This window comes from Aotus nancymaae, unplaced genomic scaffold, assembly GCF_030222135.1.
Source record: "Aotus nancymaae isolate 86718 unplaced genomic scaffold, 86718_ANA_hifiasm-v0.15.2.pri h1tg000065l, whole genome shotgun sequence".
Lineage (NCBI taxonomy): Eukaryota > Metazoa > Chordata > Mammalia > Primates > Aotidae > Aotus > Aotus nancymaae.
In genome coordinates, this window is record NW_026988480.1 from 6,671,281 (window position 1) to 6,691,521 (window position 20,241).

Genomic DNA, 20,241 nt, shown 5'->3' on the forward strand with positions numbered 1-20,241 from the left:
TCCAAAAAGCCCAAACCCTCTATGAACTGTGGGGGTGCTATCTGTTGCCTTCATTTGTAGAAGGATTCAGGTAGAAGAGAACCTCTCTGGTGCATTTCTTCTGGTTTGTGCTTTTATGAAGATTTGTATTCTACAAGAAATTTTCAGTGAATTTAATGTAGATATATAGTTGCATTTTCTCAACTCTAAAATTTTAGAAACATGGGGCTCTATTGAGAATTGTCAAAACACTTATAAGACTTATACATGCCATCCAAATCAACACAAAGCTAATGCATTAATGATTTTTGAAAGCTATATGCAGGTCTGAATTATGCACCTATCAACAGGGAGTTACCCTAAGGAGAAAGTAAGGGAATGTAATGGCAATCCTATATACCTTCCAAAGGAGAATGCTCACAGATGTTATCAAATGGGGTTGTCCCACATTTGGAGCCGCAAGGATGGGTGCTAGGTGACCACAGGCAGCCTGTGTGCACAGGGAGTCAGGAGGACTATGAGCTGTGAAAATCTGGGCCTCTTTGTGAATCATTCCTGTGCCAAGATTTAGACCATGGTGCTCAGCTTTAATATAGAAGGAATGGCCACATCATTTATCACTCATACCAGGACACTTTTGAGAATGAAAAGAGGCAAGTTTAATACAAAAAAACAGGGGTTGTCTTGAGAGAAACCAAGGTACACGCTCAGAGAGGATCCAGTACACAGAAGAAAAGTAATGAAGGTCAGTGGAGAGTTCCTAACAAGAGCAGTTATAGCAGTGACAAAATGATAAAATGATGATAGCTGTTCTTCTCCCCCACTAATTTTTGACTATCACTACAAACATTAGAGATAATAATAAAAAAGCAAGAAAATGTTCCATCAATGTGGATGCTCTCTGGTAGCTTTTTACTTTTTCCTCATAACTAACTAAACTTCCATGCTACTAAAATAAAAACTGAGAAAATGTAAACTTGCTCTTTTCTCTCTTTAGATAGAAATTAACCATTACAAGTGGGGCACTTACAATCACTGATAAAACCGGTACTATAGCCAATGGCAGGCAGGACTCCTCTGTAAGGATGAGCAAAGAAACCTCCAGATATGTAAACTCCTCTGTTTAATAATTTAAGTAACATTATGAAAAATGAGAACAAACAACTATCTTACTTTAAAATAGTAACTCTTAGAAATACAAGAAAAAATATCTTAACTCTCAGACACAAAATAATGTTAAAGTACATTACTTCCATGAAAAATGAATACTGGGAGAGTAGGAAAAATGCTTTCAAATGAAAAATATAATCACCAAATTAATAATGCAGTAGGGAAAATGAATGGCTATTTGGAGTCAACTGAAAATGGTATCAGTGAAATAAACACCATGTAGAGAAATTCTCAACAGTCTCAGAAGACAAAGGCAAGAGGTAAAGTTGAGAGAGGGGAGGACGGTGAAGAAGTCACTTAGAAGCAAAATATGATGTGGAAATACACTTATAATACAGATAATGCTTAATATATTCAATATGTAAAGTAACATTTTAAATAACCAAAAAACTTTGAAAATATTTAACTTCAATAGTAATCAAAAGCTGCCAAATAAAGCAATAAAATATGAGGTGTGGACTTTCAAAACTATTAGAGTTTACAGAAATAAGCTTCCTTTCTCCCACAAGAATAGGAGTTTTGGCCTGTTCTAATCATACATATAACTACCACCTAGAACAGTACCTAGCATATAGTAAGTGCACCGTAAATATTTGTTGAACAAAAGAATCAATGACTTTATAAGACTGTAAATTGGCACACATTTGTAAGGGTAATTTGGCAATATCTACCAGAAAAATATTGATGACTTTGCCCCCCAAAATTCTAATAGAAATGTATGATAGTAAGAATAAGCAGTCACATAAATCTAACTAAACAAAGATTCTTATATAGCATTGCCTATAATAGAAAAAATAAATAAATAAGCCTTTATGTGCCCCCAAAAGAGATTGTCTAAATAAATTAATGTACCTCCAATAAATTAATGTGGCTCTACTATAGAGCCATATAGTAGTCAGGCTCCTGTAGTTTTCATGGGTAAAATGGTTGTACTGATTTATAAGAAGAGATACAAAGATATTATGGTGTGTAAAAGAGTTACAGGGAGTATTATAGAATGATCTCATTGTGATAAAAAATAAAAATGTATGTAGATATGAGTATTATGTATATTATGCAGGAGATTATACCAATAGGTTTACAGTAGGTATCTCTGGTAAAATTACATGTGGTTGTTTTTATTTTATTTTTTGGCTAGCCTATGCTTTGTATCATTTTCTTCAAGAAATATATTTTATAATCAAAATATGTGACAGCCCTTTTATAGTTGAGGAGTGTGACAGAAATCTGAACATTTGGAGAGAATAAAGGCATTAGCAGACATTCTCACATATAGGTATGTTCATTTTAAGCACTTCATGAAAGAAGAATGAGGGCAGAGTAATAAAAGACATGGCCCCAGAAGTTAGGAAAGCCAGCTGAGGCGATACTAGGGACATGGATGCAAGTCAACAAACCGTGACCACAGGACACTTCCTGTTGCTTCAGACCCGATGTCTCATGACATCCAGAGAAGGAGAAACATCATTAACCAAAGGAGAAGGGAACAAACTGAAGAGTTTACCATAGATTTTTCCTTTGTCCATGTATTTGTTTAACTCTAATTCCAAATTACACATCACTGTAAAAGTCACACAAATATTAGTAGGTGCTTGGACACTAGCTGGTTAGGCTGCTTATTTTAGTAAGCATATATATTTGACAGAAGCAGGACTGATACGGTCCTCTTAGTTGTCTTCATGATGAAAAGCCTAGGCAGTACACTCGTGCAGTTGTACACCAGTATCACTGAGTCCCAGTCACTTGTCTCCCCACCCTAAATGTGAAAAATTATATCTACTTTGAAGACGACTCTGCATATTCAATGAAGTGATGTCTGTGGTCACAGCTATGGCCGTGCCAGGCAGGGGCCGGGCCTTCCTGGCTGCACAGATTCTCCTGAATCTAGAGAGGAGCCCACTAAACAGAAGCAAAGGAACTTAGGGAATGGGTTCCTATTGTAGGTTCCCAACCCTTGTGTATGAATCTACAATACAGAAAGCTCTGAGTTGCATAAATTCATTTAGTGGGAAAACGCCCAGGCTCTTCTGAACACAAAGGCAATAGACCCTGCCCGACCCTGGCCTGTGGAGGCTAAGGGCTTTCATCCCGTCCCTGCTGTCATACATTTCTCTGCAAATAGGTATGCGCAACTGTGTGGCTGTTGTCCCAGAAACAACTGTGGAGGGTTTTGTTAAATATACTACCTATATCTAATACGTTCTAGAATCCTACAAATCCTGAGTCTATAGGGCCCTCCTGTGGGACAGGGCGCGCCAGCCCTCTGCTGGTCGGCAGGTGGCTGCATGGCCCTTTTGCGCAGGGACTTAGCATCATGAGGAGGGGTCAGTAGCTCTGGATTCGGAGGCCAGGGAGGCTCATTAGCCTTAAGCGCCTGTCCTGAGACAGCCTCAGAGGAGCAAGAGCTTCTCCAAGAATCTCCTCGTGAAATAATGAGAAGCTCTTGGAAACAATGAAAATATTTATATTTCAAGTTTTTATCTAGAATTCTCAAAAGTATCAAAGCTATTGCAATTCATAATCTGCCTTGACATAATTTTGAAGTCAAAGGAACAAAAACAACTTACCTGAAAAAGTAGGTCTCGCCCCACTGGTACTGTCCTGGTGTGAGTCTGAGGGGAGGGTAGTCGGTGGCCAGGGGCCTCACCATGAATAAGCCCATGGCCAAGGCCACGAAGAGGACTGGCAGCAGCAGGTCGGCGAGGGTGCTCTTCCCGGCTCGCAGCGTGTGGAGGAGCCTCCGGGCCAGGAGCGCGGCCATCTGCGCACGGAGCAGTGGGAGGCCCCGCACAGGTGTGGGCCGGGCTAGGGAGCCACCTGCAGGACGACGGGAGGGAGGAAAGGCGGCTGGGTCAGCTCCAAGGAGGTGACTGCGCTTCGCTTCATTTGCCCTCTCGGTGACCCTGAGGCAACTCGCAGCCATGGGAATGCCACGCAGGCCCATCCGTGTTGGGGCTCCCTTGATGGCCCCCCTTTATACACCTAAAGTACCGAAGCTGGGCTTTGGGTGGGAAGGCTGCAATGCAAGAGGAAGCCTTGTGGCAACGCGTGGCAGGAACAGGGCGTGTGGGCTCCACTGTGCTTAGACCGGAGGACACACCTGGGCTGTCCCTCTGCTTCCTCCTCCCCTCTCCCACGTCCTTTTCCTCTCTGTTCTTAACCCCAGGTCGCTCCTGAGGAAACCCGTTTATGTGCAGGTCGGGATTCTTTCAGAGAATAACCTCATGGCCTGCTTTTCCTCAGTTCCACCGTCCCAGCCCCCCTGCACCTTCCACTTCCATGCAGGGCATAGGCGAGCCCGGCGCCTGTGCCCCGGGGTCTCACTGCTCCCGCTCCCCTGCTCTGTGGGACGCAGTGGATCTGAAAACATCCTCAGCAATCAGAGCGGTCCACAGACAAAATTCGAAAGGAAAGCGTGAGCTGTGCATCATTGATCCACTGATCATCCGGCCATGCCCCCTCAAGAGTGATCCTTTGAGGCCTCCACAAAAGCATCTCAGTAAACCTCCTAGAGTTGAGGTTGTGCGTTCCAAACAAGCTGTGGAGAGTAGCTTTCCTGTCCACTGTGAGGATGAGAAGCTGGGAGCAGAGACAGATGCAGCCTCAGGACTGCAGTCCTAAACCACATCCAAACAGAACTCCGCCGGATCAATCAGCTGTCCTGATAGTTTTTCCCGATCATTGCCTCTAAAATACTCCAGAAAATCCAATAGGAAGTATTTCACAAGAAAGGCAGTCCTATAAGGAACAGATGTACTAAACGGATTGTAATGCTCAGATACCAAACTGAAACACAGTTAATAGAGAGCAGCAAACAAGTTTGAAGACCCGAAAGAGAACATTTTTAAAGAAACCATAGCATTTGAAAAAGAAATCATTTGTCATAGCATTGAGAAGAGTTGTAGAGGCATCGTGGGGATAAAAATGCATATCTGAGAAAAACTCCTTCATTTGGGATATTTATTGAGTGCCCAGAGTGTGCAGGCACTGGGCTATTTGGCTTCTGTCCCCAACATAGGGACTGAGATAAAAATGTAAAGAAATAACCCAGCACAGCATAACAAAGCCTCAGGCTGGAAAGTTAGTACCAAGGAATGAGTCCTTGGGATGTTGAGGAAAAAGTGAGAAAACAGGCCCAGCCGCCTGGACATTCAGGCAGAATCCTTGAGATCTCGGGAGTTTACAGGCAGACAAGAAAATGTGGAAGTCTAAAGATCAAAACAGGAGATATAAATAGGCCTGGCATTCTCTGTGAATAGCAAGGGAGCAGAATGTGGCACATATGTGTAGCAAGTGGCAGGAGATGAGAGTTAAAGGTGGTCAGAAACCAAGACAAGAAAGACCTGCACACCCATTTTTAAGGATTTCAGGGTTTGTGCTGGACATTGAAGACTTCCAAACCCAGGAGTCACTTGGGTTGAGTTATATGTTAGACTTTCCAATTATAAGGCAAATATTAGTATTTAATTTTAACAGCAAAGCTCTAATGAGAATGAGGCATTATGTGGTTGAAGCAGTGGTTCTAAAGCAGGCTGCATATCAGATTCTCCTGGGAAGATTTTAAATGGTAGTTGCCAGACCCTATCTCAGAAGAAAAATCCCAATCCCTAGGGATTCAGAGTTAAAAACGTGTTTTTTAGAAATTCCCAGAAGATTGAAATTCGATCTTCCAAGGTTCAGTGGTCTATGGAACTACTGATTTAATGTATTTACCAATGGCAATCCATATCTAGCTCTCATAAAGCAGTTATTAAGTCAGCATATAGAGAGATTATACTACTAGGAAAAATGTATGTCATTAAATTTGACCCTTTCATATATATATACACACATATACATACACCCTCCTTGATAATTTTATGAGGTTATAATGCTGAATAACACCAATTCTATTAAGTCTGCATACTCATTAAGTATTTGAATTCTCTTACTCAAGCTAAAATAATTGAGATGTTTTGGGGGCCCATCTCTGGATTTCTAAAAGTAATTATGGGGATAATTACTTGACATCTTCACTGACCTTTGCCTAAGGAGCACGTTCTCTGACAACGTAAAATGCCATACTTTGTTCAGGCTTAAAAGGAATTGAATACCCACAGTTTACCAGATGTCACAACCTACAAATTAGCCTTTACATAGCAGCTTTTGATATTTACATGTAGCCACCCATCCTTAGCCACCTGCCAAACTGTGCACCTTCTCATATTTGTGTACAAGAAGGCTGTAAATACCTGTTTATTTGACAGAAGAGATTTTTGTTAAGTGATACAAGACTGACATGACTAAACGTGTATTGGATATCTACTTAGCAATTTGCTCTGTTAAGAGAAAAGGTATGGAGCAGACTCGGAGAGCAGTGATTTACGTGCACACTGGCCTGGTTCATTGAGAATGACCATCACAGCCACTGTGGGGTGGGGAATATTCAACTTTTTAATCCTGGATTTGAATCTAATCTCAGCCGCTAACATACTGTGTGACTTCTGGAACATTATTTAACCTCTCTGAATGTCATAGCCTCACTTGTAAAGTGGAGATTTGTGATATTTTTTCTCTGCATAATGAGAATTATTATTAGAACAATTATTAAACTGCCAGAACAGGCGTAATGTTGACCTGCAGTCATAGTAAATGTTCATCAGACAGCCTCAATAAGTCTGTGGGGAAAGATGTTTCTCATATTAAGAAGAATAAATTTTCTCCACCTTCCCATATATGTTAATTGGACATAAATGAGAAAAATAAAGGGCTAATATAGTTTATGGTTATGAATCAACCACCAATCAAATATTCATGGCTTAACTCATGAAAGTATTCACATGAATAATTTAACAGACATAATTAAAATGCTGGGCCAAATTGTTATGAATTGCCTTCTTTGACTTATGAGTGCAATTATATTCAAGGACTCTAGTTTCATCCATAATCATGCATTCCCATTTGCCCTGACCATCAAAGTGCCTAGGAAGAATGTCCAAAGATTTTTTTTTTTTTCGTGGTCAGTTGGCTTCAATTGTTCAAACGTTAACAACACCTGTGAGAAATAGCTTAAATATCAAAGTCTCAGCAAGCATCCAAGAATATGATCTCCACATTACCCAGTTCATCCAAGTGTTCTTGAAGATTTTAAAATAAAGCTTTACAAACGTAATGCTTTCAAGTCAATAAGATTAAGATGAACACTCCAAAAGAAAATGGGACCCAGCATTCATGAATATACCGTTAATAAAAGATCTACTAAGCAGCCAATATGTAAATATGATAATCTAAGGCAATAATTTAGTATTTAAACTCATCAGTATGTAAAGACTAAGGCAATGTTAACATCTAATGTCACTGAAGGTTAAGGTAATGGATCTTATACAATGCTGGTGGGAGAACAGATCAGTGTAGTCTTTCTATGGGCGACAAATACAGGTCGCCTTTGATCTGCTGAATCCCAATACAAGAGTTTTATTATAAAAAATAAAATGTCATCAAATACATGAAGCCAGGTGATTTGTTACAGCTTGCTGGGCACAGTGGTTCACACCTGTAATCCCAACATTTTGGGAGGCCCAAGTGGGCAGATCACCTCAGGTCAGGAGTTCAAGACCAGCCTGACCAACATAGCGAAACTCCATCTCTATTAAAAATACAAAAATTAGCCAGGCATGATGGCGCATGCCTGTAATCCCAGCTACTTGGGAGGCTGAGGCCTGAGAATCACTTGAACCCAGGAGGCGGAGGTTGCACTGAGCCAAGATTGCACCACTGCACTCCAGCTTGGGTGACAGTTCATCTCCAAAAAAAAGAAAAGAAAAGAAAGTAATAATAATAGCAAGAGGCGAGAAACAACTTAAATATTTAACATGTAGGTATTGACTGAACAAATTACAATACCATGATGTAGTAAAATATGTTAATCTGCTTGAGGTAATAGTATAGATAAATACTCATAGAGAATGTTTATTTCATTTTGTAAATGAATAAAGCAATTTAAGATTAAATTACATAATCTTTTGAAAAATGAACATGAAAGGTTACTCAGTAAAATGAGTGGGAGAGGGAATATGACCCAAGTATTAACAGCATGTATTAACCAAAAAATGAGAGAGGATCAAAACATCACATATGAAATTATGAGAAAATATTCATCATATATCAGATGAAAAGCGTTGCAAAGTAATACATATAGAATGAACATAATTTGCTAAAACTACTAATATTAAACTATAAAAATTAATATTTGGATATGTTTTCAGTGAAAAGTTGCATTTTATCCAATAATTCATATACCCTAAATACCATTTGATAAAATGGAGGGTTTTAATTTGAAAAGTGAAAGCGGTATAAGCATTTTTTAACCTACTTAAAGGCTTATATTCTTGTGGTGAGGTTATGACTCCTTTAATCTTCTTCACAATATTCTGAACACTTAATCATCTTGTAAACGATAAATTACTTTGTAAAGACCGTGGACTTATTTAGGAAATAAAGCGTGGCGTTATGAGATAGAAACAGTATAATTCCCTGTTCAGTGAGTTACAGAATTCTAGTGCTGAAATGGATCTCTGAACTAATGTGCATCAAAAGGTTCATTTATTTATAAATAAATCCAGTTTGGGAGAGGTTGTGAAATGAGTTAAATTCGGGGAATTAAATTCTGTAAATATTTACTAGTGCAAGTGCTATGCTAGGTACTTGGTAACCTATTTGAATAAGGTTTTGAGAAGTTCTTTGTCTTGTAATGGAGTCAAACAGGTAAACAAAACATGTCAGTGAAACCTGAACAACACAGTGAAATAAACGTAATGTCAGATCAGAGGAAGTTTCTTCAAGGAGTCGGCCAATGCCAGCAATTCAAACATAAAAAGATGTTTGTGACAGGTAGGGAGGGTAACCAGAATGTGAAGAAATAAAAGGAATCTCATGCAAATACATGGAATATGCTAAGCTGGTTAAGGAAAGGGTAGGAGGGCTATTTTCTGCTGACCCTAGTCATAATGCTGTATTTCAGAATCATTGGCAGATGTGAAACATTGCACCTGTCGCACCAATTCAGAGAATAGAATCAGATGAGCTGCATGGAAACCCTAACAGTGCTACAGGTTTCCTTGGGAAATATACTTTTAATTCAATAGGCAGACATCATTAAGATGGGTACTAACTTTGTAAATGTCTCACGGGGGAAGTCACACACTCTAGCATTAGGATGCCCGAATTCCAGCCCTGGATAACTCTGAATACACTGAACATTTTGGACAGGTAATTTTCTTCCCTGTTAGATAGGATAGTCTTCAATCTTTGTTCTGGTATAAATATAAATGTGTGTGTGTGTGTATGTGTGTGTGTATGAAATTTGTCTAAATCATTACTAAATTATCTTATTCAAAGCATTTTTGTTTCCCCAACTCTAGAGGGCCAATAAAATCAAACATCTTTTTAAGGAAGAAGAGAAAAGGGAAGAAGAGAAGAGAGAAGGAGAAGGAAGGAAGGAGAGAAGAAATAGGAGAGAGAATAGAAATAATTCAAAAGGAAAAGAAAAAATAAAACAATGTTTTTGTGGCATGTGGGTGCTTATTAACACAACATAAAACCTGAAAAACAAATATTTCTTAAATATGATAATACCGAGATATATGAATTTAAGAATAATGCTAGGGGCTGGGCACGGTGGCTCACGCCTGTAATCACAGCACATTGGGAGGCCAAGGCAGGTGGATCACTGGAGGTTAGGAATTCGAGACCAGCCTGGCCAACATAATGAAATCCCATCTCTACTAAAAATACAAAAATTAGCTGGGCGTGGTGGCGGGTGCCTGTAATCCCAGCTACTCAGGAGGCTGAGGCAGGAGAATTGCTTGAACCTGGGAGACAGAGGTTGCAGTGAGCTGAGATCATATCACTGCACTCCAGCCTGGGCAACAGAGTAAGACTTTGTCTCAAAACAAACAAACAAACAAAAAAACCCACTAGGTTAGTTAAATATATTCTTAAAAAGTAAAATCAATATTATGCTTAATTATTTAAATAAACTAATAAGTGGAGGCTATGTTTAAACAGTTTTATTGATAATCTCATAATTATATCTTATCAATTTATGTGATACTTTATCTGTTGATTTTTTATAAAAACTATACTGCTTTTTCAAACGTGATTTTTCTTAAAAATAAAAAAAGATAGGTAAAAGAAAAACACTACATGTCATACCATTAAAATTTCCAATTGCTATGTGGCTAATTCATCATTGATGTGGTTCTTTGCAATGCCCTATGATTGTAATAGCCAAAATGTCAAAAGATCAAATTAGTATTTCACTTGTGAATAAGGTCATCCCTTAAATCCACCACATTTTTGGAATAAAGGTTGCTGAAACCCTTTTGATTAAACCTGTACTGAAAAGACAGTGAGTTGACATTCAGGGAATCAGGGATATTGAATTGGTGGTACAATAGTGATAAAAACCCAGCAGTATCACTAAAGTGCTTATACTACCTGGGCAAGGCACCTAAACTCTAAATATCCACCAAAGACAGGTCTTCCTGCAGTCTCTAAACAGTTTCACACTTGAGTTTCCAAACCTGAGCTTCCTTCACAGTTGTCACTGATGGTTAGGGAAAGAGAGATATTGTTGCTCCACCCTAATCGTGATCTCAGCTTTAATCCTGCTCTCTGATTTCTATTTTAGTTACATTTGGGAGGCAAGGGTATACGGGGGCAGGCATGTGGACTCTGTTGTCAGGCATCTGCCTGTTGGAAGACTGGCTCAGACAGCTCCTTTTGGAAAAGTTATTGAGATAATGCAAGTAGGAGCCCTTATGGTGGCATCTGGCACAAGTGAGGGCCAATAAACATAGCTAAAAAAGAAGAAAATTTTCCCTAAGACCAAATCTTCTCTTCAACCTGAGCCCAATGTTCATCTCCCTCACTGTTCCTATCACCTTCCACTTACCTTTCTTCTTCATATGCGCTGAAGTCCTTGAAACCAGAAGGAGTGAAGCTTAATTTAAATTCATCTCAGTATCTTCAGTTTTAACCTCACTCCCCAAGCCCAGATGAGATGCTCAGTGAGGTCTGACGAGTGATTGAATGGATGGATACTGACCAAATACCGTATTCAGCATCCCTACCTATTTATTGCCTTCCTGAGGTGAGGCTTCTCTCTCTCCTAGGTCCATTCTTCCCCTCCTCAGAAAACTTAATACCACCTATGCAGTTCCTTTCACCTCTTGATTTCACTCTCAACTTTGACATCTGTGCCTAGTGGGCCTCATTCCAGAGCAGTTGTCAACTCACTAAGAGGGGCTTCATTGCAGCATGACTTACAGAGAATAAACAATAAAGTTAAAGTAGCTGACAAAGAAAAGTCATGATTTTGTACCATGGTCTGAATAGAGATAGCTGCAGCTGTTCACAGTATTCCCAGGCATCTCTATCCACTAGGGAGAAAGAAAGGAGATTACGGGAGTCGAGAGGCAGATAGAATTGAAAGATCCAGTTCAAGATGCCCTACCAAACTCTCCTAGGCTCCAGTGAGGAGACGCGTGTTGAAATGGAATTGAAGATGCACTCAAGGGCCTATTTATGCTTAGCTTCCTGGAAGTAGATATGTTAGTGAAAGTTGCCCAGAGCTAGTCCTGTCTGAATTATCCAGTTTTGAAGCAATGACTGCATTTAAGATGAGTGAAGCTTATCTTTTGTTAAATATTTCACAGGGATATGATATTCCAGTACAGAAGATGAGGTTTGGAACTATTTATCATTAACCTCAGGGACTTTATTTAGTAGCTCTGATCTGCATGGCTGCAAGAATTACAGCTTCACACACTTTCTTCACTTTTCACTGCCCCTGACAGAAGGTGCTGCTTTCTGGCACCTGCCACCAGCATTTATTCTGCCCAAGTCTATTTCAATTCCATTTTGTTTTGGCAGACTCTTTTCTGCAAAGCACCCTGCCATTAGCTCTCTGCTGCTTTTAGCTGATGTGGAAAACAAACCTTCTTTGGCCTGTACAATTGGCAGCAGTCATGTCCCTTCCCACCTTGCTTGCAGGGAGGGTGGTTTTTGAGATTTGAGGAAATTTGGACAAGGAAGAAAAAACAGCACTCTAGGGTTAGCACCATGGTTAAGCCTAGGAGACACACAAGGAATTTGGAACAGCTCTCTGAAGAGGCAGAGAGTTACAGTAGGCCTTCACAGGATGAGCTGTGCAAATAGGATTGTCTTAAAAAGCAAAGGAGAGGTTGCAGACCCTTCAAATTAATCGCTGCCAAAATTGCTTTCCATCATCAGAAGAAGCAGTAATTAGGAATGAAATATAGAGGATTAAATTGTGGGAGAAAAAGGAACAGAATTTTATGTAAAGTGGTATTGGCAAATCGTAGAGCTAAAAATTCAAATGCAATCTCAGGTCTCACATCAGGGAATAAGGTTTCTTCCAAAAAAATGGGCATGACAAAGCCTTATATAAAGAAAACAATCATGTTTCCCCAAATCACTCAGTATTAGATAGATTTGTGATCTTTCACATAAACTTTGAGCTTAAAGAGACTCTACTGGGATGTTTCTGATAGTAGTGGCCATAGACCATCTAAATCAAGGAACTTGGGGTGCTCTTTAATGTAAATGCCTAAGTCTTTAGAATCCAAATTTCTGAAAGTTAGGCCTAAGAATATGCCTTCTTAATAAGTACCTAGGTGATTTTTAAACCTTCTTTAAAAAGGCTCCTTCTCTTAAAACTACATCCTGAACATAGTAACCAAGGCAGTGGCACATCAGTATGGGCAACACTGTGGGACTGTTCATTCCGCAGGTGGAACAGGGCCCCCAAAAGCCAGATATGTGCAGTGGCACATGGATTCCAGAAGCCCTATAGGTGAACCCAGGTAAGGCCAAATGGTCACCACTTGCCTTGATATGCAGGTCTCCCTTCTCAGTCAGCTGGTCTGTTAGTCAGGCAAGCAACCTGTATTCCAGGTTTATTATGATAGAAACTGCATTCCCTGCCAGAAATACAGCCACACATGACATAGCTCCACTGGATTTACGTTCTTTCATTGGGCAAAGACGTTAAACACATGCAATTAGCTATTTAATACAATCTGCCACTGGTGCTGTGAAGCATAAGAGGGGAGCATGAGCATTTATCAGGAGGGGTCTAACTCAGTCTGGCAAGTTGAAGAAGATTCTGCAGAAGGGTCAGATAAATCACATACTGAAGAATGAGCAAAGATTAGCTCAGAGAAGGGGGAAAGAGGAGGCAGCATTCCGGGCAGGGAGAAGAGCTGTTGTGAAGGTTCTGGGGGCAAGAAGGAGCTTGATCTGTTTAAGAAGCTAAAAGGAGTCCAACTGGGATAGACAAGGTGCAGGCAGGATCCAGACCTTGTATCATCTTAGGAGTCCATGAGCAGAATTTGAGTACCAGAATATGAAAAACCATTACATATCTGGGAGTGAGAATAATGTGATCAAATACTTATTCTTAAGACTTGGTCAGGCCAGGCACAGTGGTTCACACCTGTAGTCCCAGCACTTTGGGAGGCTGAAGTGGATGGATCACTTGAGGTCAGGAGTTCAAGACCAGCCTGGCTAACATGGTGAAAACCCATCTCTACTAAAAGTACAAAATACACCACACTGGGTGTGGTGGTGCACACCTATAATCCCAGCTACTTGGGAGGCCAACGCAGGAGAATCGCTTGAACCCATGTGGCAGAGGTTGCAGTGAGCCGAGATCATGCCATTGCACTTCACCCTGGGCAACAAGAGCAAAACTCCATCTCAAAAATCAAACACACACACACACACACACACACAAACAAACAAAGAAAAGACTTGGCTGCAGTGTATAGCATACCTGCTGGAATCTAGGGATGGCTACATATGGAGGGCAAGAGGAAAAGGTTCATGAATAACTCTGACATTCTTGTTTGTGAACTAGGTAGAGAGTGACAATATTCTCTAAGACCAAGAATGATGAGTCAGAGAAAAGTTTTCTAGGTGAAAATCATGAATTGGGCTTAAATGTGTTGAGATGGAGGCACCTGGGAGGCATTAGAATGAAGATGCTCATCAGGCAGTTAGAGCCAAGCAAAAGTGTGAGCAGCCACAGCATGGGAATGATGACACCTCAGTCAGGGACAAAATGACCCCTGAGAAGAATAAAGAGAGAAGGGAGCTCAGGGACTGACTGAGCATGGTAGAACGCTAATAGGCAAAGGTCAGGATGAAGGAGGTGAGGTGAGGATGATCAAAGGAAAACAAGTGACGTGTTACAGGGTCCCAAGAAAGTTTTGCCCAAAGGAAGTTGGATATAGCTTAGAGATCAAGGATAATGCCTTTTGAAACTGGTGATGTGCTGGTCACCAGTGAAATTAAAACAGGCCTTTTTAGTGGGATGGTGGGAGAACGGCACATATCTGAGTTGACCGAGGCTCACGTGAGAGACAACAACACACATCACGGCACGTCTCGACAACTCTTGAGACGGAAGTTTGGCTGTAAAGGGGAGAGAGCTAGGGAGGTATCTGGAAGGAAGTGGTTTGAAGGAAAGGTTTTGTCTTTTATGGTGCTTTGTCTTTAGCAAAGGAAGAGTCATGAACATGTTTAATCCCTAATGAGAAAGATCAGGGTATGGGGAGGTGTTGACAACAGTGGGCAAAGAATTCTTCCTTCAAAGGCGGGAAAGGATTCATCTTGGCAGAGAAATCAGCCTCCCCTGGGAAGAGGGCCCTCCTCTCTCCTGTAACAGGAAGGAAAGAGGATGCAGGTAGGAGAGGATGGGAGGTGGATGTAGGGATTTATTCACTCTTATTTTCTCTCTGAGGCAGGAACCCCCTCCTCCAATGGGAGTGGGAGAAAGAGGAGCCAGAGGCATGAGGAGAGGGGACATTTGAAATTGACTTGGCACAAGATGAGAGAGTTGGCCAGGGAATCAGGGTTAGATTTCTGGGCAGTGTTGAGGCCTGTGACTGAGAATCTACTATAGAGCCTGCAAACTCTAAATGATAACAATGCTAAACCTACTGGGAAAAAATGAAAACCATGTGATGAGTAACAACAAATCAGCATGGTGAAACCTATGAGAGAAGCACATACTAAATGTTGGAGGAACATGTAGGATAGAGTAAATAACTGCTCAGAAGAGCTGAGAGGCTTCCACAGGAGGGACTGTGTAAACAGAGGCTGTGTGAGTGCTCTGCCATGGCCAGTGCCCGTGGGAACCAGCTTTTACTCTAGATCAAGTCAAGTGGCATGAATACACAGAGTGCCCCATCCCACCACTAAGTGGCTGGGCTGAGGAATCAGCCAGCCAAACTCTTGCATTGCCCATATGTAAGCTCAGTAAGGAAATTGCTTCCCCAGTTGTATTAGTCAGCTCAGGCTGCCAAACAAACTACCACAGACTGAGTGGCTGAAACAACAGACAATCATTATCTCACGGTTGTCAACATCAAGAGCAAGGTGTGGGCAGGGCTGGTTTCTTCTGAGGGCTCTCTCCTTGGTTTGCAGACAGCAGTCTTCTGCCTTGCATGGTCTTTTCTCTATCTGTGTGCATCCCTGTTGTCTCTTTTTATGCGCAAATTTCCTCTTCTTATGGAAGAGGACATCTTCAAATGGACATCCACCCATTTGATGTCACTTTGTCTTCATTACCTTTCTTAAAGCCCTAAGTATAGTCACATGCTGAGGTACTGAGGGTTAAGACGAACAGAGAACATGGTTCAGTACATAACTCCAGTACACAGCTAGAAAGCCACTGAAAGAGAGAATAGCCCATAAGTTATGATTGTAAATAGAACTCTCCTTTTCCATCACACCAAAACAGTATCTCCAGGTGTGATGCATGGACTAGCAGCATCTCCTGAGCTCTCATTAGAAATGCAAGTTCTCAGGCCCCATCCTCGACTTCCTAACTTAGAAGATTTGGGGGTGAAGCCCAGGAACCTGTGTTGTAACAAACTCTCCAGGTCATCATTCAGTTGTGAAATCACTAAATTTCTCAGGAAGCCAACAAGGTAATTCAGCGATTTATGTGTATTCTTTACATTATACTAAGCGCTAGATTATTGGGCCTTGGAAAAGTCCTTTCAAAAATTAAAAATTATTAAAAAAGGACCTAAAGAGACTGCAATGGCAGATGTACAGCTGTAAGAAAGAGGATATATAGAGGCATTGTGCCTGGATGAAAGTTACAGGCTGAACCTGCTGAGGGTTTGGGCAAATCAGATAATACCTCTAAACCTCAGTTTCAAGGTTTAGAAAATAACTGTGAGATAATGAATGTCTGTTGTTTAAGCCACTCAGTCTGTGGTAGTTTGTTTGGCAGCCTGAGCTGCCAATACAACTACAACTTGGGGAAGTCATAATACAACTGGGGAAGTCATTTCCTTGCAGAGCTTACACATGGGCAATGTGAGTTTGGCTGGTTGATTCCTCAGCCCAGCAGCTCAGTGCTGGGATGGGGCACTCTGTGTGTTCATGCCACTTGTCTTCCTCTAGAGTAAAAGCTGGCCCCTACGGTCACTGGCCATGGCAGAGCACTCACACAGCCTCTGTTTACACAGTCCCTCCTCTGGAAGCCTCTCAGCTCTTCTGAGCAGTTATTTACTCTGTCCTACATGTTCCTCCAACAGTTAGTGTACACTTCTCTTGTAGGTTTCACCATGCTGATTCGTTGTTGCTCATCGCATGGTTTTCATTTTTTCTCAGTAAGTTTAGCATTTTTATCATTAGAGTTTGCAGGCTGTATAGTAGATTCTCAATAACAGGACTCTCAATACTGCCCAGAAATCCAAATAACACCTCTATACCATCCAAATAACAGAGATAGGAAAGCCTGTTTGCAAACTGGCTGTAATGATTAAGTGAGAAAATCCAGATCATTTCAAGTGCCTATCATAGTGTCTGATCCGCTTCGGGCAGCTAATAAATAGTTTCTTTCTCCATGAAGTGATGACTTCCACACTCTGCAGTGCAGACACAAGGACAAAAGTGCAGTTACAAGCATCGGTCTTCATAACTCATTTCTACGGAGCTACTAGGGTCCCTATGATTAAAAAGTATATATTTTATATTTTATTTTGCCTTCATCAATCCTTCAGAGAAGCAAGGAGTGAGCTATTTCAGAGCTAGCCCTTGAAAGACTGTTTCTGAAGACATATGGCGTCTGTAGAGAGAAGGTGTGCCCACAGGCAGGCGCAGCCCAGGAGTAGGAATCAATAACAAAAGAATAATCTTGGAGGGCACCAATAGGAGGAGAAAGGCCTTTGTAAATGGTTATTCTAGAAATGAAATTTCTCTAGTGTAGATCACATACACCACACAAAAAGTAACTAAATCCCTTTATTTAGAAGACATTAATGCATACTGTGTTCAATATCCTGAGCTAATGTTGTGATTAAGTTATACCTACTAAGTAACATAAACTGGACTTGGATTGAGGCAGGATGTGGAGTTTTATGGGAGGAATTTGCAGAATATAATAAAATTGGCAAATGTAGGCAATCTCATACCAAATTTGTTTTAATGCATCCTGGACTTACTTGTTATTTGGTAATGAAATACTTAAATTGATTCTTAAATAATATACATTCCAGTTCCCAGATTTGTAATTTGAATGATAAATAAAATTACATTTTTATGTCATATTTTATAATGGTAATAAAAACATAATTTTTCTTTCTTCATGGTTCTTTCTTAAATTCAAAACACTACTCTTTTCCATATAGCATTAGCTTTTATTGCACATGTTTTACTTCCAAATTATTTACACGGGTTTTTTTATAATGTTCTCCAAATTCAGAATATAAAATTATTATTTTTAAAACAGATGTAGAACCATAATAAACAGGATAAATATAGCCCATATATGGGACATTTACAGCCAATACATTTTCAACATAAATTATCCTAAATTCTCATGATGACAAAATGTTTATGAGAACCTAATAATCATATTTTCATTAAATTCACTCTTACATATAAAAGTTATTAACTAATATATTTTTTAAAACTGAATGCTCAGAAATTAAACCTTTAGGCAAAATGCTAATAACCAAAAATGAAATAATGGGTATCTCCAGTTAAAATAAATTTTGATGTAAACAGCAGAATGTAGAGACCAATTATGATACATGCAGGGGAATATTACTACATAGAAATTACACAAGCAATTACATAGATGGATGTCAGAAACAAAATACATATGTAGAGAAAAACAGACTTTTGTACATACTGTATGATTCCTTTTATATGAAGTTCAGAAACAGGCATAATTATTCTAAAGTGATTCATTCAGTTACCCTTGTGGAGAGGGATTTGACGGGGAGAGGATGTGAGGGTACCTGCTGAATCGCTAGGAATGTTCTAGCTCAGTCTGGGTGATGGTTACACAGGTGTATACCATGGAAAAATCCATCTGGTTTCACAATTAACATCTCTGCCATTTATTATAAGATGGATGTAGTTTACACTAGTGAAAATAAATTTAGAACACTATTCTTAAATAAATATGTAATTTATGTGTAATAGTAAGGAACAACATTGTTACAAAACAGAAAATACAAATGGCTACTAAGTATGAAGAGAGGTTCAAGTTGTGGAAATTCAGTTTAGCTTGTTAGAATATTGTTTCAGTGAGAAGTATAAAGTGGCCCCAAGTGACTCAAACCCTTGTACAATCCCCTCTCCTTGCGTGGGAGTGAGACCTTGAATACAATAGCTGTCACTCCCTCAATTAGACTAGGTCATATGGTAAAGGTGATGATACTTTACAGATCTCATTAAGAGCCCTAATCAGTTGCCTATTTTAAATTAATCAAAACAGATTATCCTGCTCACTTTAAAGAAGTAAACTGCCAGTTTACTTCTGACAGAGCTCCTATAAAATTGTTTATGCCCAAGGGTAATTCTATCACTTTAGTATAATTGTGCCTGTTTTTTGAACTTTATGTAAAAGGAATTATATGGTATTACAAAAGTCTGTCATTTCTATAAATGTATTTTTTGCTTATGTAATTTCTATGTAGTAATAGTCTCCTGCAAGTATCATAATTGGTCTCTACATTATACTGTTTATGTCAAAATTTACTGGACATATGCATTATTTTCTCTTTTAGTTATTAGCATTTTGCCTAAAGGTTTAATTTCTGAGCATTCAGTTCCTTTAAGATACAATTCTGAATAATTTTACGTGTAAGAGAGAATTTAAAGGAAATGTGATTATTAGATTCTCATAAACATTTTATCTAAGACCTGAGGGTGACTTCTAGAAGCTGAGAGCAGTCCACAGCTGACAGCCTGCCAAAAAAACGAGCACCTCAAGAAACTGATTCTGCCAAGGACCTAAACAATCTTGGAAGAGAACGCCAAGCTCTAGATAAAAATGAAGTCCTAATAATACCTTTATTCAGCTTTTTGAGATCCTAAGCAGAGATTGGATGTTGGGCTGTGTCCAGTCCCCTGACCAAAAGAAACTGTGAGATAATAAATAGGCATTGTTTTAATCTGTTCAGTTGATGGTAATTTATTAATAGTAATAGAAAACTAAAACAAATTTTGGGAACTGGAAATGGAGAAGTGGCATAACAAATACTTTAAAATGTCAGAGTAACTTGAAATCATGGAATAGGTAGCAGGTAAAAGAATTTTCAGAAGAATGTTAGAGAAAAACCTAAATTTCCTTGGTCAGATCATTACTTAAAAAACAACAATAAAAAAAAAAACTTAACAAAACGGTCTCCTGCAATTGTGTGGTTACATGAAAAGCAGAATTTGTTAGCAATAAAGTTGGATATTTAGCTAAGGAGATTTCTAAAGAAAAATTGAAGGTACTGTCTGGTTTCTAGTAAAATGAGAGAGGAGAGAAAAATAAAATAAGGAAAGAAATGTTAAACAGGCAATCAAAAAATAAGTAAATAAACTGATAATTTTGATAACTCTCAGCCTCAGCAGACTAAAAAAAAGAAAAAGTAGTAGAAGGTAAGAAAGCTATTGATAACATGGCAGAAAGAAAAGGCTGAATATGTAACTATAGAACCTTCTGCTAAAACCTCAAAAGACTCACAAGGTGCCAGTATTTGGTCACAAAATTGGCCCTCTAAAAGGATT

The 20,241-nt window shown here is 39.6% G+C and overlaps 1 protein-coding gene across 2 annotated transcripts in view; it reads right to left on the minus strand.

Annotated features, from left to right (window-relative positions):
* Window positions 1-20,241, minus strand: part of ABCA13 (ATP binding cassette subfamily A member 13) — a 437,440-nt gene that overhangs the window by 160,460 nt on the left and 256,739 nt on the right. For both annotated transcript variants that reach the window (XM_064366685.1, XM_064366686.1), the window contains exon 43: window positions 3,717-3,966. In XM_064366685.1, the coding sequence (XP_064222755.1) occupies window positions 3,717-3,966 (250 nt within the window). The remainder of the gene's footprint in view (window positions 1-3,716; window positions 3,967-20,241) is intronic.